Source organism: Grammomys surdaster, unplaced genomic scaffold (genome assembly GCF_004785775.1).
Source record: "Grammomys surdaster isolate TR1022 unplaced genomic scaffold, NIH_TR_1.0 236, whole genome shotgun sequence".
Classification (NCBI taxonomy): Eukaryota; Metazoa; Chordata; class Mammalia; order Rodentia; family Muridae; genus Grammomys; species Grammomys surdaster.
In genome coordinates this window covers 2,794,946-2,817,831 of record NW_021604681.1, presented here as the reverse complement: position 1 = coordinate 2,817,831, position 22,886 = coordinate 2,794,946, and the positions used below count along the sequence as shown (strand labels likewise).

The window sequence follows — 22,886 nt, the reverse complement described above, 5'->3', positions numbered from 1 at the left end:
GTGTGAAAACTTTGTACAAATGGAAAAATACAAATTTAACAACTCCAGACCAACAGGAAAAGCAAGATTTGACTTGTTTATTCATGTATTTGTGGTGCTGGTAGTTACTCTAATGTACTAGTAGTACAGGCTTCATCACTGAGCTTTATGTCCCTAAAACTGATTTTTAACTCTTTGAGTAAGAAGAGGGTTGTGTTCTGGCATTTTAAATAAAAATTAAGACATTTGATGCCAGAATGAAATAATAGAAATAGTGCTTTCCTCTCCCACCCATGATTCAGAGCACCTTTTCCTTGGCAAAGTACCCTAATAACAATTTGAAATATACCTAACAGGTCCAACATGTCAATATGCCATCAAATTTTAAATTACATTTTGATAGTTTCCATGTAAGATGTTTTGTGCTGCTTCCATTTTACACGTTGTAAAGATTTATTTTTATTTTTTTATTTATTTTTATTATTATTAGTTTTGGTTTGGTTTGGTTTTTCGAGACAGGGTTTCTCTGTGTAGCCCTGGCTGTCCTGGAACTCACTCTGTAGACCAGGCTAGCCTCGAACTCTCAAACTCAGAAATCCACCTGCCTCTGCCTCCCAAGTGCTGGGATTAAAGTTGTGCACCACCACCGCCCGGCTTATTTTTATTTTTAACAATATATTTGGTTTTTGTGGGTATGTGCCTGTGGGTGCAGATTCACCTGGATACTGGAGGAATTACAGGTTGTTGTGACTCTCTTGATATTGGTGCTGGGAAGTCCTTTGCTTTTAACTGCTGAGCCAAGTCTCTTCTCATGGTTTTCACTCTTCTCTGTTTTCATTAGTATTATGCAGTAACCTGACATTCCTCAAGAATTGGAGGTTCCTAGCATAATTAATGGACTTACTATTAGTGGTCCTAGTAGACAATTTTTATCTAGAATTAAATGACTTGATTTTATTCTCATACCTGAAATAGTCAAGCAGTTAGTTGCTTGGCAGTGTTTGTCCTAACAGATGGAGGTCCCGCCCCTTTTCTTTGTCTTTTAAAAAAGATGTTCTTAAATACTAAAGTGAATTGGTTAAATACCCCCCCACACCCCTACTTCTGTAAACTCTCTGGAGGGCACCTGAAGGACAGAAACTATTTGAAAATTGAGGGAGTGATCTCAACACTCTGTGGTGTAGGCTGTTTTACACACGTGAGTCTTTTTGTAATCTCCTGAAGTAGCTTCCCAAGCTCTTTAGATTTCCAGAGTTCAGCTGCTTAGTCACTTTTTATGCCTTGAGCTGATTTTGTAGTTCCACCTTTTTCTGTAACTGTTTACCTTCTTCCTCCCTTGTCTCCTCCAGTTTCTTACTCTTTGGAGCATCTGCTCTTCTTTTTTGTTTCCCACAGGATCCTGTCTTGTCCTGCGCCAGTCAGCCTCTTGCTTGTGCTTCTGGGAAGTGCCAAGATTCTGCAGCCCTGCCGCAACTGCCTTCTGCCTAGACCTTGAGCTGCTTCGGATACCTGCCTACACAAGCTCCAGTACTTGTGGCCACTGCCTATTCTTCCCTGCCTTCTGTGTTTTCCTCTTTTCCACTCCTCTGTACCTTTCTCCTCATCCCGTGCACAATGCATAAAGGATGGAAAAAGTACTGCGGCCAGAAGTCTTTGAGTGAGGCTTCAATGGATGAATATTTAGGCAGTTTAGGGCTGTTTCGAAAGGTGATTGCCAAGGATGCCTCTTGCCTCTTTCGTGCTATTTCGGAGCAGGTAAATATAAGCGTGAGAAATGGATAATGTCTTGTTTGTAAGTTTTCAGGGTGACATGTGGCGTGGTCCAGTACAATCTGTAGAATACTGAAAGAAACAAAAACTGTATTTTTCATTTGTTAGTGGAAACATCCAGGCCTGCTTGAGAAGTACAGATGGAAATAGTGTGCAGTTGTGATAAGAGCAAATACGGTTCTCCTGTGTCTATGTTTCGATTTTTCACTGCCAGTTTGTAATCGGGGAGGGGTACATTAATGTGAGGTTAAAGAAAACATTAAAATGAATCTCAGTTCTTTTTTAAGCATGTTACTCCTCGTTTATGAATTAAAAAAAGATTTGTAGCTTGAACCCTTACAAGTTCAAAGTTGAGGTTGAAAGTCCAGGACAGACTCATTAACCCTCAATCTCACTAAAGCCGATCATATTTTAACATGAGGAGGCATGGCTTCTTTGCCTTTGGCTAAGATCAGGTGTAGTAGCAGCTGGACTTAATTTCTCTGTTTCCAACATGTGCTCTAGTTTAGGAAACTAAATGTCTGATTCATAGTCTTAATTTAGGAACTTCTATTTGAAATGCAATGCCATGGCAGTGAGCTAGTCTTTTCTTTTATAGTTGTTTCACAGCCAGATCCATCATTTACATATCAGGAGAGCTTGTGTCTCATATATGAAGGAAAATCAACAAGCTTTTGAGTCTGTAAGTAGAATATATGTACTGAAGAGAGTTGTTGGTAATGTATATAGTAAGTGGGCAAAAAGATTTATTAGTTCCTAGTACAAAAAGGTTATACTTTCTCAGTAAGCAACTCTTTAATTCTCAGCTGACTTCCTAGAGCTAGCATGCTTTTGTACCTCTTCCTCAAAGGAAAATATGCTTTATGCTGATTAAAAACTAAGAATGGCCTGTTGGTGTAGGTTTGTAATCCAGCACTGATCTCTCATCTCAATGCTCTGGATACTGAATAAGAGTTGAGTCCAGCTTGGCCTGTCTGAGCAGTATAGGGAGACTGTCAGAACACCAATGGATAAAAAAGAAGTAACAATCTGTGTCTTTTTCTTACTCTACACTCAAAACCAAATCCTAAGACCATTTATATTTTGACCACAGATTTGTATTGTTTGTACCACTTTTCTTGTTAGATTTGACTTTGCTAATATTGTGAAATGTCCATTTTAATCTATAATCAGTATTCCTCAGCCAATTTGAATAGTTTTGTAAAATTTATTTTTAAGGAAATATTTGTTAGTCTTAATATTACACATTGTGTAAACTCTCCGCCTATGGTTGACTTTCTTTTTTTTTTTTTTGGTTTTTCGAGACAGGGTTTCTCCTTATAGCCCGAGCTGTCCTGGAACTCACTCTGTAGAACAGGCTGGCCTTGAACTCAGAAATCCACCTGCCTCTGCCTCCCCAGTGCTGGGATTAAAGGCGTGCACCACCACTGCCCGGCTCAAACAACTTTTATAGAACAGCTTTGTACACATTTTAGTAGCTTAATTTTTGTTAAGTTTTATCAAGGTTAGATTTGAAGTATGTGTCTTGTGACTTTTTAACTACTTGATTCTTTTGACTGTATATTGACTGTTGCCACTGCCCTCAGAGGTTTGTTTTTAATTTTCTCAACAGTGACTTAAAATCCTGTAAATGCTTCTTTAAATTTTGCTGATTATAGTCTTCTCCACACCTGGGAGAAACAGTGCTCCTAGCATTGAAATGCAAGTCTATGACCCATGCTGCATATCAAGTATTCTGTGGATTAAGATAACAGTGGAGCTTTTGTTAAACTATGAATTCTGATGCTTTAGGTTTGTTCAGATGCTTCAGGATTCTGCATTTTAAACAAACTTGTAAATTAAGGGTGTTGCTTCCTAGACCATATTTTGACTAACAAAAGATGTGTAAAACACACCATTAAAAGCCCAATCCCCCTCAGGTGAAGTTTATTTAGTATTTAAACCTGCCTTTAAGATAAAACTAGAAGGGCATGGTGACACCTGTGGGTGTGTTAGATAAATTCATTATCTTCAATGTCACTTATTTGTGGTAGTCTCTTTGTCAAAATTTGCACTATTTTAAATTACTCTGTTTATTGCGTGCTAGTTGATAAGTTATCTCACCTGACAAAATGTGCCAATTCAAGTCAAGTTATTGGTGGCTCTAGACCTAGTTCACAGACCACAAATGAGGCTGTCAGTGAAGTGGAGATAAGGGGGGGGACATAGGGAGGGGGAGGGAGAGGGAGAGGGAGAGAGTTGAGAGCAAGAGCAAGCCCCAGAGTGGGAGGGGAAGTAAAGAGAAAATTAGTGCACAGAGTATAGAGTGAGATGGGGGGAGAAAGAAAAAGAGATGTGCACAGAGAGTTGTGGAGAGGGGGAGGAGAAGACATGAAGTGAGATAAAAGATCTGGATTCTATACTGAAGAGCAACTGGGTGAGAGGAAAACCCAGCTACTGGGTTGGAAGGTTCAGCATGGAGGGCAGGGTTTGCCAGCCATCCTTTGTAACAGGTTAGGGGCTGAGGGATGCAGGTTGAACCCACAGACCAGGTGCACTTTGATTTGTTAAAAAATGCTTGTCCGGGGTCTGAAATACAAGAGAAGTATATTATAATCTCAAAAGGAAAATCCCGTGAGATGATGATAACTGTAGAGTGTAATTGGATTGCCATAATGCTACGATTTGGCTAAGTCAAGTTTATTTTGTTTTTTGAAGTATGTGGAGGGATCTTTTGAGAAATATCTGGAACGGTTGGGAGATCCCATGGTAAGTTCCAATATCTTTATAGTTGTTTGGAATAGTAGCCTAAACATACTCCTATGGCTGTAATGACTCAAAACTGGATTGAGTGAAATAACTATTGTATAAGATGCAATGGGCTGTTTTGTGTTGAATATTGAGAATTGTGTTTATGTTTCTGTAGTTTACTGAGAATACACACTGCTTGGGTAAAGGACAGTGTTGACAAACACTAAATAAAGCATTTTCACTTCAATGGGAAAGAAGGGTGGTGATGTTACTGAGATTTAAAAAAAAAATTTAAAAAGTTTCCAATTAATTTTTCTGTTATGTGGGAGTCAAATTCATATTTTAAAAATTTTTATTTATTAATGTTAATTTGTTTTTACTTAGACATTTACTAAAAATCCCACTACCTTTTAAAAAATAGGAGTTACACTTTTATACTTTTATGGCTAAGAACTGTGGGTTCATTATTTTGAATTGTTTATTATTGAGTAGCTATTTTAATTTTCTGATATTCATGCTGAGCTTGTGAAAACTACTTCTTAAGAGTTCTAAAATGTTTTTCAAAACTCTTTATGTTTTTAGGAGAGTGCTGGCCAGCTGGAACTAAAAGCTCTTTCTCTAATTTACAAGTAAGTTGTATCAAAGAAAGGGGCCAAAGGGATAATGAAAGAGGGAATATGTGAATATGAACTGGAATGATGTCTGTCAGAGTCTTTTTAGGATTCATTAAATTTGGGAGTTAATAAGTTAATAATGTAGAATAAAAGGGGTTGAGCAAAATCCATTTGATAATAGTTCTTGGGTAAATAACATTATTAGTTCTGTCCTAAAATTTGTGTCTGTTTGAAAGGAAGATTAAGAGGAAGGCAGGTGTGTTATTGGGACATGGCTATAATACTAGCACTGTGCATGGAGGCAGAGGCAAGACAGTTGATTTCAAGACCACATTGGGCTACATGATAAGATCTTGTCTTTAGACAAACTATGCTGAACTGGTAATATTTCCTGTAGGAAATTAGAATAGCTTGTCTTTTAAAACTTCCTAAATACTTAATATTTCTTATAGTTGTCATTAGGGCAATGTGTTCCTGGTTTTTGGAGACAGGGTCTCTGTGTGTAAGAAGCTCTGGCTCTCCTGGACTAGCTTTGTATAGATCTCGACCTCAAAGAGATCTGCCTGCTTCTGCCCCCCAAGTGCTGGGAGTAAAGGCCTGTGCCACCACACCCTGCAAGGACAAGTAAAGTGTGGGGCAAAGATCTTAGATACTTTAGTGCTTAAATCATCCTTCAAATTGCCACTTCGTGGGGAAATTAAGAAAAGTTAAGGCTACATATATATACTAAATCTCTTCATATCTATCTTTGTTTTCTGTCTGTATAGTCGAGATTTCATTCTTTATCGTTATCCTGGAAAGCCACCAACTCAAGTCACAGATAATGGCTTTGAAGACAAGGTAGGAAAATGAATGCTGACTAAAAGTTGGATGATGATGCTGGCTTACCACAATATTTAGAAATAACCCTTTTGACTTAATTAGTGAAAACAGTAACCATAGTATTGAAGCCCAATGTAGTACCATTGTGCTCCTGAGTCACCTGATAAATATTGTATAACTGGTAATATCATTCTATGCAAGCAACCTTTCCTTCTCTAGCCTGCTGTCCTCATTGGTATTAGCTAGTTTTTAAAAAATATCTTTTTAAAGATTTATTTATTTATTTTATTTATGAGTACACTGTCGCTGGCTGTCTTCGGACACACCTGAAGAGGGCATCCAATCTCATTACGGATGGTTGTGAGCCACCATGTGGTTGCTGGGATTTGAACTCAGGACCTCTGGAAGAGCAGTCAGTGCTCTTGACCGCTGAGCCATCTCTCCAGCCCCAAAAAATATCTTTTTATATATACGAGTACACCATCACTGTCTTCAGACACACCAGAAGAGAGGGCATTGGTTCCCATTACAGATGACTGTGAGCCACTATTTGGGTACTGAAAATTGAACTCAGAACCTCTGGAAGAACAGTCAGTGCTCTTAACCACTGAGCCATCTCTCCAGTCCAGTATTTGCTACTTTTTAAAACAGATTTTTCATGTCACTCTGTGATGAGAAAACCCTCAAAGCCACGTAAAACTCTAATTGACTCCTTATTGACTAGAAGATAAGGGTTAAATCCGCAGCTAGGTGTTCAGTGTCTCATTCTGGCCGTAGTGTAGTCCTACTAGTTCAGCTTTCCTAGATCCACTGTTTTGTCTCTCAGTTATCAGTTCCTTGGAAACATTCCCAGCTTTTCCGAATCATTTCGATTTTGTACCCTATCTTGTTTCTAAGCCATGATACTTAGTTTTAGCACCTCATATTCATATTTTCATCTACTTCAATCAGTTTGGAAATGTCTTGGGTCACAGGTTTTACGCTTTAGTAAAGTGCTTAAAAAATAGTACAAAGTAATTGTGTTTGAAAACTTTCAAAAGGCAAAGAGCATTTTTTTTAAAAAAAAAAGAGTATTCCAAAAGTTTTTGAGGAAAACATATTTATCTTAAGTACTCAATTAGTATGGGACTGTGGAATATCTGAGATTTTTAAGTCTTATTTTATCCCATGAAACATAATCCTGGCAACAGTTTAGGATGGAAAGATGAGGCTAGAAATAGAACTTTTGTGACACTTACAGTAATTGAATAAAAAAACTCAGAAATCTGCCTGCCTCTGCCTCCCAAGTGCTGCCGCGCCACCACCGCCCGGCGTTATCAGGGATCTTTAAATCCATACTTGATTCTGAAGTTTTTCTTAGAGAGTAGTTCATAGAATAATATTGTGACTATCTGTATACACACCATGTAGCAGTTCCTACTATTTTTTTTTAAACAAGTCTTGTCCATTTTGCATATACTGAGATAGTTAATGGAACTGTCACTCGTTAGAACCATAAGAATGTAGAAATATCAGACTGAGTATGTGTGCAAACCAAAGTAGCATATATAAGGCATATGCATACTGCTAGGATATTATTAGGAAAATGATGCAGTATTTAGTTTCCCTTGCTGTATTACATTGCTTTTTGATTTTTTTCTCTATGCCAATAAAGACTTTGTAATTATACAGTGTTAAGGAGTTGGCTTAACTGTTTTATATATATGGGTGTTTTATGTGATTGTCTCTCTGTATTCCACATGTGTGCCTGCTGCCTGAGGAGGCCAGAGGAAAGGGATCAGCTCCCTGGAACTGGAGTAATATGGGTTCTGAGAATTGAGCCTGGGTCCTCTGGAAGAGCAGCTAGTATTCTTTTTCACCGGACCACTTCTCTAGCCCCTTAAAATTCACAAGTGTAAAAAGAGTTAAACTGTTTGATGGTAAAAGTAAACGTTGTCCACGGACAAAGCACTGTATACATATGGGAAATACGCATGTTTGTTAAATAAATGCAACAGTAAAATAACTTTGAGATCTACTACCCCAAATCCTAACAAGTTAGCATAAGTAAATGGAACTAATAAAACTTTGCGGCAAACTCTAAAAAATTAGTCCATGCAGATATTTTTGTTACCATTGAAAAAATTTTATTTCATTGTGACATTTTCATATGCATGTGTCATGATAACCTTTTTCTAATTTACTCTATTCCCCTGCTACCTTCCTCTTCTGCCCCCTCCCACTGTGATAATGCCCTTCCTCTTAAAAAAGAGCCTTATGCTTTCACATCACATGACTTTTAGCCCCTTTCCCCCTGCACACTCCTTTTAAGATTTCTTTCTTCTTGCTCTTGGCTCTCTTTCTATTTTTATAGCACACATGTGTATTGAAATCTAGATTCTGTTGTACACATATGCCACATTCTTACCCATTTTCATCTTTTGGTAGATGTCTAGCCTGGGCCAATTCCTAAACTCTTGAGTAGTACAGCAGTAAACATGGCTGTACAAGTATCTCTAATATATTTACTTAGAGTCCTTTGGGTATACACCCAGGACTCAGAAAACTGATTATCTAGTAGTTCTAGTTTGTTGACAAGCCTCCAGACTGAGTTCCATAGTATTTGTACTTAGTTTACATTCCCTTTAGGAATGTACATCTTTTGTTTTCTTTATAAGTTTTAAAAATTTTATCATGTATAGGTGTGGTATATGTATGTATGTTTGTGGGTATACTTGGCCAATGTACTTGTGATAGCCAAAAGTTCATCTTAGGGGTCTTCCTGTTTCCACTCTATTTTTTAAAAAAAGGTTAAACATTTTAATTGTATAATCTCTCTGTCTCTGTCTCTCTCTGTCCCTCCATCTCCCCCTCCCTCCCTCTCCCCCTCCCTCCCTCCCTCCCTCCCTCCCTCTCTCTCTCTCTTTCTCTCTATCTCTATCTCTCTCTCTCTCTGTGTGTGTGTGTGTGTGTGTGTGTGTGTGTGTGTGTGTGTGTGTGTAATTGAGAATCAGACCTAAGGTCTTATTCTACGTATGCAGGCACTATTATCATTGACTTATCTTCCTTTCTCCCTGCTTCTGAAACACATTGTTTTGCCTAAAACATTATAGTCAAGGCTTCTTTCCTTAAATATATTTATTCATTTTTGTGGTTCTGTGGTTGTTTAGATCATCATACATGGTAGGCAAGTACTGTATATTTGAGCTACACCTCTAACTCCAGACTCGCTTAAGATTTATTTATATTTGAACTGCTGAGGTTTCAAAAGTGATTTTATTAGAGTTGGGCATTATTTATTTAGGTTTTCTGTTTTTTTGTTTCTTTTTGTTTTCTTTCATTTTGAGACAGGCTCTCTCTATGTAGTCCTGGGTGTCCTAGAACTCGCTATGTAGAACAGATTGGCCTCAGATTCACAGAGATCTGCCTGCCTCTGCCTCCTGAGTACTAGGTTAGTCAGTTTTTGGTTTTTTTTTAAATTACTATTGTTACAGTATGTGTGGTATGTATATTTATGAGTGCAGATGTATATGTTTGTGTGCTTGGTACTGGCTTTAGAGGTCCCAGGGAAACTTGAGAATTGTTTCTCTTTTTCTACCATGGATTCCAGGATTTGAACTCTCATTCCCAGGATGGCTCTATAAGCAAGCACCTTCCCTCTGAGCTATCTCACAGACCCCATAGGGTTTTTTTCCTCCTTACCTCTTCTTCCTCCTCCTCTTCCTCCTCCTCCAGTAGGGTCTTGAGTATCTCAAACTGACTATATAGTTGAGGATGACGACGTTGAATTTCTGATTCCTTTGCTCTAATCTCCCACAGTCTAGGGATATAGGTATACACCATCATACCTGGTAAGTTTTGTAGCTCTGAGGATCAGACTCAAGAGCTTCACACATGATAGGCAAGTATTCTACTGATGGAACCACATCTCTAGTCCTGCTAGTGGATATTACTAATGAACCTTTTAAGATATAATTTTTTTTTTTTAAAGATTTATTTATTTATTTTATTATGAGTACACTGTCGCTGTCTTCGGACACACCAGAATAGGGCATCCAATCTCATTACGGATGGTTGTGAGCCACCATGTGGTTGCTGGGATTTGAACTCAGGACCTCTGGAAGAGCAGTCAGTGCTCTTAACCGCTGAGCCATCTCTCCAGCCCCCCCTTTTAAGATATAATTAAGAGTAATCCTTCAAAGACATAAATGCCCACTGTTTGTTCACCTTATATATTTTTACTTTTATGTTGACCTTCCGCTGGATTCTTTCTTTGGTTTTTGTTTTTTTCGAGACAGGGTTTCTCTGTATAGTCCTGGCTGTCCTGGAACTCACTCTGTAGACCAGTCTGGCCTCGAACTCAGAAATCTGCCTTCCTCTGCCTCCCAAGTGCTGGGATTAAAGGCGTGTGCCACCACCGCCCTGCTAAAGATATTTTTTTTTAATTTTTTTTATGCATATGAGTACACCACCATTGCTCTCTTCAGACACACCAGGAGAGGGCACCAGACCCCATTACAGATGGTTGTGAGCCACCACGTGGTTGATGGGAATTGAACTCGGGACCTCTGGAAGAGCTGTCAGTGCTCTTAACCGCTGAGCCATCTCTCCAGCCCTTCTGCTGGATTCTATAGACTTGTTTTCCTTTTCCTACATGTATTTAATATTCAAGTTAATGCTACTAAAAGCTATCTTTACTGATCAGAGAAGCTCTACTTAGAAAAAGTAGAATGACATATATTGAAAACAAAGTTAAGATATATCTAGAATATATAGACTTCATACTCTTCAAATATTAGATATTTATATGTATCTTTTATTTGTATTTACATTTTTTGAGATGGTTTCTCTGTATAGCCCTTGGTGTTCTAGAACTCAGTGTGTAGACTAGGTTGGACTCGAACTCACAGGTCTGCCTGCCTCTGCCTTCCATGTGCTGGGATTAAAGGCTTGTGCCACTACACTTGGCTAGGCTCATTTTTAAGATTATTTGTTCTTTGCAGTTACATATTTCCAATCAGACTTGCTTTTACTTGTTGGGCTAGCTGGCTTGCTGGTCCTGGTTTTGTAATGGCAACCTTTCAGTCTCGAGTGAGCTGGAGTTGTGGTAATTCTCATATCCCTGATGATTAATAATAGTGACCATCTTTTCGTGTATTTATTTGCTATTCGCTACAGTCTTCTAAGATTTGACTGTTTACTATGCTTGCCCATTTATTGACTGGATTATTGGTTTTTTATTTTAGTTCTATCTATTCATCCCTTGTCAGTTGTATAAGTTGAAATCTCATCTTACTGTGTAGTGTTGTAAGTTTATTCCAGGGCTTTGAGCATGCTAGACAAGTGTGATACGACTAAACTACATCTATAGCTAAGATTTTTTTTGTTTTGCTTTTCTCTTGGAATTGCTCTTTCACACATGCTTGATTCAAAACAGATTTTTGAACAAAACTATCAAAAATGTTTAGAGCTGTTACATGAAGAAATTTCATCAAAGGAAAGTGAAAAGTTTTATTTAATAAACATGGCTCTGAAATTGTTTTGTAAAGTGCTGGAAATTGAAGGAATTAGCTAAGAAGATAGCCTCTTGTTTCTGTATCCATAATCCATATCAGTAACTTAAATCTGGAAGTACCTTTTCTAAATGGTATATTCTTACATTTCTATTGACTGCAATGACTTTTTCTGCTTTTTAAACAAATTGTTTGGCTGTCTGTCCTTTTCCTCCTTCTGTCTAAATTTTGGATATTTGGACATGAGATATTTTACATAATTTTCCAATCATCCTGAGAAGTTGGACTTCTGACATGGATTTTCTGTTTTAATTACTGAATTTGTGAAAGTTCTCATCTTACTGCAGATGATTCAGGACATGTTTAATGCATTTCAGGAATGTGATTGGGGTTCGTAGTATGTTTTCAATCTTGATATTTAAAAGTCTTAGTTAAAACTACATTATGAGTTACAGATTGATTCTAAATCAAGGTTGGTTAAATGTCTTCTAAGAATAAAATTCCATTTATTTATTAACTGCTGATTACCATCTTAATTTTTATGGTTGTAAGACGTTAACACTAACATAATTCTGTATTTTTTTTTCAGATTCTTCTCTGTTATTCAAATAATGGCCATTATGATTCTGTATATTCAAAGGAATTTCAATCAACTGCAGGAATTTGTCAAGGTATATGAAGGGCTTTTACAAATATGAATGTGTGGTTTCAGATGGTTTGTTATAACTGATAACACTATCAGTCTTATAACGGCCTTTGTTGGTACCTTTGGAACATATCTGTTGCTTTATGAATGTATTCACATTGATATGAAGAGTCTTATTTTGACAATTGGGATTTTGGCTTTTTTTCTTCTTCAGCTATATTATATGAACTTCTTTATAAAGATGTATTTGTTGTGGATGAAGAAACCTTGAAAACTGCAGTTGATTTGTTTCGAAGTGGTTCCAGGAGAAACAAACACAATGCTTTGACTGCAAATGTAGAAGGCAATACTGATCAGAAGGACTCAACCCAAGATAGGTACTAAAAAGATAAGAGTTTTCTATTCTGATTTTCATATCTCTTTTATGAAAGAAGAAATAGTCTGGTTATATGTATGTACATACATGTTTGTTAGGGATATATTGTTTTTAATGAGAGGACACAATTTTACCAAATTGTATTGTGAAATGTTGAGACTTAAAAGAGTTCAAGTTAAAATCCTCTTTTTTTCAGTATAGGAGATAGACTTTAGAATTGGCATTCCTTAAAATTTAGTTGTACACAAGTTACTCATTGTTGATTATACAAATTTTTGGGCCTCCTAGCACAACATTTGAGGTTAGATTGTATCTAAGAATCTGCTTTTAAAAATATTACACGCAGGTTCATCAGGCTTAGCATCTTGAGTTATCTTAGCAGCACCAAGGCATCTTGCTTACCCACAGAAGAATAGTTTTTAAAGCTTATTTGGGACCATGAGGAATCTTATCAAATGAAAATTGCTCCGTTTGATGATTCTTTAAGGGTTTTGAATTTAAGGTTAGAAAAGGCCATATTACCGAATACCTGTCAGCTTAAGATAACATTGATCTTATAACTGTGTGCTTTAGAAATCATCTCATGGTTAGTTCACTGTTGGTGTCAGAAGACTAATGAAGGAACTGGCCAGGAGTGAGGTCTGAACTGAAACTTTGGGAAATACCTACTAATGGTTCTTGGTAGCATTTAATTCTTTCTAGCTAGTTGGCTTTAGTTGCTTTATTTTTCTTCTTCTTGTTGGCTGATAGTCTCATACACTCAGCTCGGTGAACAGGGCTTTTTACTTTTCTGGCAGCAGAGGAATGAGAAATCATCAAGATGGTGGGGCAATGTGTGTGTATTTATGTATTTGTGTGTTTGTAGTATAATTCTATAAGTTGTCTAAGATTAGAAGCTGTCTGACGGCAGAGGATCAGAAGCTATACATTAGGAGTCAGGACCACAGAGACCATCTTAATAGGAAATAACTTGCCAAGTATTTTGTAACACATACTTACCAAAGAAACCTAATGGAGATGTGTTGGAAACTTACCTGCTTTATATTTTAGGATTACGATTGAACTACTTTACCACTGAGTAGTAGCATAGTTGTGAGACATGAGACAAGTAACAGCTAAACTAATATAATGTTCTTTTCTCTGAATCTTTTCAATTAGAAGTGAAGAGGTTGGAGCCTGTTCCAGTGTTGCAAGTACACCAGAAAGCAATAAGCAAGGAACAGAACAACAAAAGGTTTGATACTTTCTCAGGCAAAGAATGTTCTTACACTTGTCTTAAAACACCATAATTTAAAATAAGACCAGATAGTCCATTCTAATTATATAAGCTGGGAAAGAAGTAGTTTATGTTTTCCTTCATGAAAATCTTACATGTTCAAAAGTGTGAAATATTTATTTTGTGAGTTTTATTCTTAAGTACTAGAATTTTTGTAACTGACTCTCTGAACACTTGAGTCATTTCATAAGCTTTTGTTTTGAAATTAAAGTAGTAATAAAAATTTAATAGATAATTAGTTGTAGTAAGTATTCTGACATTGCTTCATTTTTATCAACACTTGCCTATAATTACAAAATTAAGTGCTAATCATCATTTCTTGAAGTTGAAGAAACAAGTATTTCTATATGTAACATCTAGTTGGTTTTATGCCTACCTTGCTCCTTTTTTAGTCTCTTGTTTTTAACTACATAGTATTTTGTGCTATGTTTTGTTTTTATAGCAAAGGAAAGGGAGGAATTATATATGGTTTGTTTATTTAATGCATGTATACCTTTGTGCCAGAAGAGGGCATTAGATCCCATGATAGATGGTTGTGAGCCACTATGTGGTTGCTAGGAATTAAGCTCAGCAGCCAGTGCTCTTAACCGCGAAGCTTCTCTCCAGTCCTCTAGTTTTTAAAAGAAGAAAAGAATCTTCATTCATTCCTCATAAAAGAATGATTTTTAAAGATGACTATTTTTGTTTCAGGTTCCAGAAAATCCATCAAAGATGCTGTTTCCCTATAAAGTACTGAAAGCTCTGGATCCAGAAATCTATCGCAACATAGAATTTGATGCTTGGTTGGACACTAGAAAAGGTAATAAAATATCAGCAGGATACAGGGGATTATCTTGCAAGTTATTTATAATAAGATATGGTTTCATCACACTGTTAAAAAAAGACATGATAATTACATAATTCAAACCTCAGTGTTTATTAAGTTTTATAGGAGAATGGAGTATTTTCATTAATTACATTTATTTTTTGTGTATGTATCTATATATATGGTCAGGTGAGGTGCTGTGGTAGATTATGTGGGAAATCGGAGTACAAATTTTATTCTTTTTCCTTTGTTTTATTGAGAGGGACTTTCTTCATGTAGTCCTGGCTATTCTGGAAATTATTCTGTACACCATGTTGACTGTGTACTCAGATCTCTTGCCTTTGCCTCCTGAGTGCTGACATTAAAGGTGTGTGTTACCACTACTTAGTCTAGTGGACAGATTTTGAGTATTCAGTGACAAGTGCTCTCACCTGGTTTTGCCTGCCTCAGAATTGAGTACTTTTGAAAGTGTGGTGGCCCTAGGATATCTAAAATTTGCTGTTTGGCTCTTTATAGAACATACTTACAAAAAGAACTCTTACTATAGATTATTGGTTGCTCTAGATACATAGCTGAATTCATCAAACTAGACTTTAATATACTGTCCACCAGGATATTAATGTCTCACATTCAACTCCTTGAACTTTAGTGAAATCAGTATAGTTAATTAGAATGAAGTTAAGGCCTTGTATTATGTAAGTAAAAGAAATATACATAAATGGATATACACATGTGCATGAGACTGGTTGGTTTTACTTTCAGAATTGTGACTTTAATTAGATTAAAGTTGTATTGAAGTGCTTTACAGTGTAGAACTATTCTGTCTGGCAGGGTTATTTAATAAATTCACCATAGTAATAATTCATCAAGGTTGTTAGAATGGCTCTTTGGGACATTTTTTCTTCTAATGATAGCATTGTCAAATACTTTTTGTTAATGTAAATGAGATAAATTATGTGCAGTAAGAAAGGGATAACTTAAAATTGAGCTTTAATCATCTATTTCTTCTAATAGAACTTCAAAAATCAGATTGTGTGGAGTATGGTGGAAGATACTACTATTTAGGAGACAAGTGTCAGGTTAGTTTCTTCTTCAAAGATGATGATTTGTTTCTATTAGATTGTACTTTAAATCAGTAATGTGAGTTGGTTATTCTGGGCTTAGTAATACCTGTCTGACATCATAGCGCTTAGGAAAGAAAATCATACATTTACATTTAGACGTTATAGCTTTATAGCTATACTAAGACCTTGTCTGAATAAAACAGTGGTTGAGGGTATAGCTCAGTGATAGAATACTTGGCCAGCATGTCTAAGGCTCTGGATTGGGTCCTTAATACAGCAACAAAGACATTGATCAGAACCTTACAAAATGCTAAGAGAAAGATTTCCTTGTTTGTATTGTGTTAAATTTTAATTACAGACTTTATGAAATTTAGATGTAAGCTGATAAATGCCCCATAGACTAGCCATGATGTCAGTTACGGTAAAAAAGTAAACATTGAATTACATTTGTAGAGATGGTTGTTTGACTAAACACAGATTTGTCAGTGGACAAGACCAGATGAATTAATATATGACTCCCTTTTTCGGTCTTTCAGGTTTGCATGGAACCAGGTGGAAAATATTATAATGCTCACATTCAGGAAATTGATATTGATAAAAATTCAGTAGTAGTTTTCATTGAGGAATTTGGAGAAAGGTAAGACTGTATAGCAATTAAAGTTGCCAGGTGCTCATATTAAATCGAGAACTTCAGGATGCTAGTTGAGAGCACCAGAATTATTATCTGCTGAGCTAATTATTTTGATTAATAAAAGTAAACGTTAAAAAATTAAATATCAAAATAGGTGTATCCCCCATCCCTGGCTATTACTTTTAAAAAGTACTTTATTTTTGAGATGACAATAGAATGACATCATTTACTCCTTCCCTTTCATCCCTCTAATTGCTACAATATACTACCTCTCTTTAATCAAACACATGGACTTTTTTTTATTAATTATTGTTACATGCACATGTGTGCATACATTTTCTAAATATAACCTATTTAGTTTATCTAATGTTATTTATGTGTATGTTACTACCTTTTATTTTGAGACAATCTTAACTAGTTGTGCAGGTGGCCTTGAGCTTATAGTCAGTGTCAGGCTAAAGGATTTGTTCTAAAACAAGCTTTCACGATCCCAAGGAAAAGATGGGACCATGACACAACGTTTGATACTTGTAAAGATACTTTATTTTTTACTGTCAGTGTAACTGTAATTTATATACTCAAGCCTCATATGAGTCAGGTTAGGAAATACCCTCTTTCGTGGAAAGGAACTATATAGTCTACCATAATATTTCTTCTGGATGTAATAGACACTATAAAACACCTGTGAAGTTATATAAACTACATTTAGATTGTCTAAGCTAAAGGAGAAAAAAACCAACAAATGTATAGGAAAGCTAGTGTAATTACACAGACTTAACAAAAATGCACTTGATCCAGGGGTGGTGGTACATGCTTTAAATCTAACTCTTAGGAGTTTGAAGAGGGAAATCACTTGAGTTTGAGGCCAGTCTGGTCTATGTAAGGAGTACAGCCAAGGCTACATGGTGAGACTTTGTTTCCAAGAAAAACAGAAAAAGGTAATGTGTAAAGTAAGAAGGCTACGTTAGTGTATTGAATGAGAGTAAAGTGTGTGTTATAATGGGGTCATGATAACTTTCACTTCAAGGCATCCAATTCCGTTGGCCAACGTAAGACCAGTCAACCAAGTGGCACTTCTTCCTGCCTGGAATGCTATACCACTTCGTAATGGAAGAGGTTACCAGACTATAACTGGAGGCTATTTCCCTGAAATAGGTTTGTATCCTAAAGGTTTTTCTTGTGTTTTTTTGTTTTCAGTTGTAGTTTATTTTACTTACAAGTAATTTTACTTTTTAGCTGGGCAGTGGTGATACAGGCCTTTCATCCTAGTACTTGGGAGGCAGAGGCAGGTGGCTCTTGATGAAATCAAGGACAACCTGGTCTACCGAGTGAGTTCCAGGATAGTCAGGGCTTCCCAGAGAGATCCTGTCCCAAAGAAACAAAAAAGGAAAAAAAAAGTTTTTAAAGGTATACCATATGTCCTGTTACAGAGTAGTATTTCTTCCACTCTAGTGTGTTTCCATAGCTAATGGTTTGGTGGAGAGGAGAGGGTTATTCTATATTCTAGAGTGATCCTTAGCATCTGTGTCATAGATTCTAATAGCCTCTTGACCAGTTGTAACAATAAAATTGTCTTTGGACATTGACAGATAACACTCATTAGGAGGGACTTGAGCTCATATAACTTTTTCTTTTTTTTTTGGTTTTTCGAGACAGGGTTTCTCTGTGTAGCCCTCGCTGTCCTGGAACTCACTCTGTAGACCAGGCTGGCCTCGAACTCAGAAATCCGCCTGCCTCTGCCTCCCAAGTGCTGGGATTAAAGGCGTGTGCCACCACCGTCCGGCTCATATAACTTAAACTGATACAGATTTTAAATATTTTCAAAGAAGACATCTCAAAAGCAAAAGTATATTGAGGGCAACGGTACATGACCTTTTACTTTGGTTATAAAGCTCATTTGCTATGTATTTTCTGAAAGTTATGACAGATATGAACATGAAGCAACGGAAGAAGATGTTCAAGAAATTTCGAGGGAAAGAGATTTATATGACCATGGCTTATAGCAGGGGGGACCCCCTTGTCACACCCAGGATTCAGCATAGTATGCATTATGGCCATGACCCTCTACTGTACTACTCACAGACAGCTGGCCGTATTATGTCTAGTGAACATTTTTACCCTCAACATTCATCTCAAAAACAAGGTCGGGGATATGGGATGCCCAGGTAAGAATGATCTGAGTTTTATGATGATGTATGTCTTTTCTTTGGGTTTTTAGAAACAATTCCTGAACTGAATTATAGTAGAATTGTTAACTACAACTTTTATAGTAGAGAACGTACTGCAGATGACATTCTTACCCTTAACATCCATTGTCATATTTGTTTTTTTGGTTTTTCGAGACAGGGTTTCTCTGTATAGCCTTGGCTGTCCTGGAACTCACTCTGTAGACCAGGCTGGCCTCGAACTCAGATATCCGCCTGCCTCTGCCTCCCAAGTGCTGGGATTAAAGGCGTGCACCACCACTGTCTGGCATATTTGTATTTTCATTGTCTAGAGAAATGAGATGTTCAAAGATAGAATGCCACCTGAAATGAATATTTATATAAAATATGTGTTTGTATCCATTAATACTGTATAGGTCCAATACCAGTCAAAGTCTTTCTTATTGAATGTTTTCAGAAAACATTGTTAATTCTACTTAACTATTGATTGAGACTGGCAAGAATTAAATAATTGTTTTTCTTTATGTTTATTCTTAGGGATTCATCTCACGTTCTAAACAAACAAAACACACCAAATCCTAAAGTTGGGTCTTCCTCTGGCTCAGGCAAAAAGTGCTGCCAGAGCTATGATAATGTGTCCTATAGGTCTCGGTAAGTATTTAAAATGTTACAAGTTAAGGGAAAACATTTGTGTGTGGTTTTTATTGCTAAGCAATGATAATATGCACACCAACTTTCCAAAACCTCAGTTTGTGGCTGGAGAGATGGCTTAGAGATTAAAAGTAATTTTGGCCGTCCTTCTATAAAACCTGGGTTTAATTCCCAGTACTCACTTGGTAGCTAACAACCTACTAGAGAGCTAACAACTCTAGTTCCAGGGGATACTTCTGATCTCTCTCTGCAGGCACCAGACACACATGGTTTACAGATATACATGCAAACAAAGCATATGTATACTTAAATTAAACCTAAAAACATCTGCTTTGAGATATTTACCTTTTACTAAGACATTTCTTTCTTTCTTTCTTTCTTTCTTTCTTTCTTTCTTTCTTTCTTTCTTTCTTTCTTTCTTTCTTTGGATATTTTATTTATTTACAATACATATGTCATCCCCTTTCCCTATTTCTCCTCCCTAGAACCCCCATCCCATCCCCCCTCCTCCTTTATGCTTTTATACCATTTTGATTACATGCAAGTATCAAGGTCAGTTCTAGGTTGAGGGTCTAGCAATACAATAGATGCAAATAGTCAAAGAACAAGCAAGACAATAAACACTAATAGTCAAAGAACAAGCAAGGCAGTAAACAAAGTTCCATGAACACTTCTGTGATCACTGTTTCTAAGGGCTTATCAGGATGACCAAAATATCTGAGCCTACTTCTCTGTCCTAGCCCAAGATTATTTTCATGTCTGAAGCCTTCTTCCTTGTTCTAGCCTAAAATTTAGATTCCTGTCTGAAATTACTTCTTTGTATTAGAAGCAAACTACTACCATGTTTAATGTATTTCCTCATTTTGATTTTCAAATTAAGTTCTTTTAGGCGTAGCCATCGTCAGATGCATTGCATGAATAAGGGATGCCAATATGATTTTGCTCCAGAGAATGGAGTGGAAGAATCTGTTACATTTTATGCACTTGAAGAAGGGAATGAGACTGCTTATTCAACCTTACCTGTAAGTGGGTGAAAGCTTCACTGAAAAAGCCTTTTTAAGGTGTTATGGAGACATGTTATATATATGATTTCCACCTCTACCTACCCATATCCAAGTATCAAAACTAGGGCCTTGCACATGTAAGGTGTTCTACCTCTGTACTATATCCTCAGCCCTGATTTCACATTTTTGTATGAAGAACTGAGTAAAAATCCTCACATACTATGAAGTTATGAAAAGACAGGTCTTAAAGCTGCTACATAGAAGAAAATAACAGATTTAAGCAGTCTGGCATATGTGAACTAAAATATTCTGTTTTCTTGCTTCACCTATTTTGGATTCTGAAATATTAAAACAGCCACATCTTTCTCTTAAATAGTATATCAGAATTTAGTTTCCATTAACTGACTTAGAACTTCCTTCTAGCCTTTTTTTCTGACTAATACAGGAGGAATTCTGTGTATATGTCTTTCTTTGGTATGTAAATTGTATCTCAAGTTTAAAAAATGTATCTGCCATTATCAAGAGTATAGCCTTTGCTATATTATCAGCTTTCGAATCTCAGTTTCCTCATATATAATACAGGGATGCCCTATTTCCCAAAGCACAGTAAGGAATGCCATTAAATTATAATTATTTACTGGAATGGATGATATATAATATTCAATAAATGTTAAAATGTTGAATTTAAGTAAAAAAAAAAAAGCTCTTCGGGTTATATATAGTAAAGCTCTGTGTATATATGTCTTTCTTTGGTACAGAACAATGGTGGTCCAACTGCAATGGTTCCTGCTACTTCAGGATACTGTGTTGCAAGGCAGGGCTATAACTCATGCAAACCAACTTTGAATTCAGAAGACAGTAATGACCACTGTGATAATGGTGAGTCAGTTAGTGCTTAGTAATATTTGAAAAGATGATTGTTGTGGCATATGTATATGAGAACTTGGAAACACTTTTGATGTTTCACACCTTTTCTAGTAACTTGAAGTATAAGATTGGGGGTGGTGAGATACTTAGTGGGTCTAAGTGCTGCTATGCAGATCTGAGGACCTAATTTCCAATCCAGAGCCTAGATAACCCAAAGAGCTTTTTTTTTTTTTTTTTACTTAAATTCAACATTTTAACATTTATTGAGCCGGGCGGTGGTGGCACACGCCTTTAATCCCAGCACTTGGGAGGCAGAGGCAGGTGGATTTCTGAGTTCGAGGCCTGCCTGGTCTACAGAGTGAGTTCCAGGACAGCCAGGGCTACACAGAGAAACCCTGTCTCGAACCCCCCCCCAAAAAAAATTAAAAAAAAAACCCAAAAACATTTATTGAATGTTATATATTATCCATTCCAGTAAATAATTATAATTTAATGGCATTCCTTACTGTGCTTTGGGAAATAGGGCATCCCTGTATTATATATGAGGAAACTGAGATTCGAAAGCTGATAATATAGCAAAGGCTATACTCTTGATAATGGCAGATACATTTTTTAAAGTGTACAATTGACTGTGGATTTTTTTTGGTGCACTCACACAATCAGCTCTGCATTTTCATTATCCCCCAAAGCCACCCATTCTTATATAGCAAGCTAAAAGTTGTCTTTAGCTGTCTGAATGGACTTAACAGTTACTTTTCTGGTTTTTTTTTTCTTTTCTTTTTTTTTTCTTTTTTTTTTTGGTTTTTCGAGACAGGGTTTCTCTGTGTAGCCCTGGTGGCTGTCCTGAAACTCACTCTGTAGACCAGGCTGGCCTCAAACTCAGAAATCCGCCTGCTTCTGCCTCCCAAGTGCTGGAATTAAAGGCGTGTGCCACCACCGCCCAGCAACTGTTACTTTCTTTGTACCATGGCATTTGTTTTTACTATCTACCAGTCAATAATACAGTACTATTGAAACAGTCCCGAAGAATTGTGTACATTAAGGAAGTAAGTGGCATTTTTAGTGACTTTATTAAAAAAAGATTATTCAAACATTCACTCTGATACTTACATAGAAGAAAATATTCTTGACACCTAAGAAAAAAATTGAACAGAAACTTCTGATAGCTTACCTTGTCTTCTGTTGACTAATAGGAAAGCTCAAATCACTTTGAACCACATATGTATTTTAGTTGTGAAAATATGCCCATAAAACTCAAGAAAAAGCAGTTACTGACAATTTTGCTCTGTCATGTTAAAAAGATCTGTGTACACATATTTCTCTGTTTTCTAGGAGGAGGAGGAGGAAGAGGAGGAGGATATCATGGAGATTATCTTTATTCAGGTTAGTGAGATCTAGATTTAATTTGATATTCTTCATTATGGTATTTCAAACAAAAAATAATGCTTTTTTTTTTACTTTGGCTATATCCTTTAGAACAAGGCTATGAAACTTCCAGTGTGTATACCACAACTGTGTCTACAGCAAACCTGGTAGGTATTTAATAATAACAGATATGAATAGCTCATATACTTTATAGTAAGGACACGGTGGAGCCTTATTGAAGAGCTTCCTTAGGGACTTTGATGTGGCCTTCATTCATGAATATAAGGCAGAAACTAAAAAGTAGTAAATGGTGTCCTGGTACTGGAGAGGACACTGACCATTTTTCTTTTCATTTCACTTACCAAAAGCAGATCCTACTAAAAAGCCTAATTTCTGTCTAGAAAGCAGAAAGTTAGAAATACTTTGATAGTATTAAGAATAAGAATTGTCAATGTTAATTATTCCAAAGCTTTCTTTTCCTTATTTAGAAAAGTAGGACTTGAAAGAGTTCTTAGAAAGTGAGTGACTGTTGCATCCTACATTGTTTTCTTTTCTTTTTTTTTTTCTTTTTTTTTTTTTTGTTTTGAGACAGGGTCTCACCATATAGCTCTGGTTGTCATGAAACTCAC

The 22,886-nt window shown here is 36.5% G+C and overlaps 1 protein-coding gene across 1 annotated transcript in view; it reads left to right on the top strand.

Annotated features, from left to right (window-relative positions):
* Alg13 (ALG13 UDP-N-acetylglucosaminyltransferase subunit) overlaps nt 1–22,886 on the top strand; it is a 58,263-nt gene that overhangs the window by 17,259 nt on the left and 18,118 nt on the right. Inside the window, 19 exon segments of the mRNA XM_028773869.1 lie at nt 1,375–1,447; nt 1,450–1,734; nt 2,348–2,431; nt 4,447–4,497; nt 5,062–5,108; nt 5,861–5,933; nt 11,997–12,078; nt 12,268–12,430; nt 13,588–13,663; nt 14,396–14,504; nt 15,525–15,589; nt 16,111–16,211; nt 17,233–17,360; nt 18,124–18,370; nt 18,908–19,021; nt 19,902–20,043; nt 20,784–20,904; nt 22,246–22,275; nt 22,369–22,424. Coding sequence (XP_028629702.1) covers nt 1,375–1,447; nt 1,450–1,734; nt 2,348–2,431; nt 4,447–4,497; nt 5,062–5,108; nt 5,861–5,933; nt 11,997–12,078; nt 12,268–12,430; nt 13,588–13,663; nt 14,396–14,504; nt 15,525–15,589; nt 16,111–16,211; nt 17,233–17,360; nt 18,124–18,370; nt 18,908–19,021; nt 19,902–20,043; nt 20,784–20,904; nt 22,246–22,275; nt 22,369–22,424 — 2,047 coding nt within the window.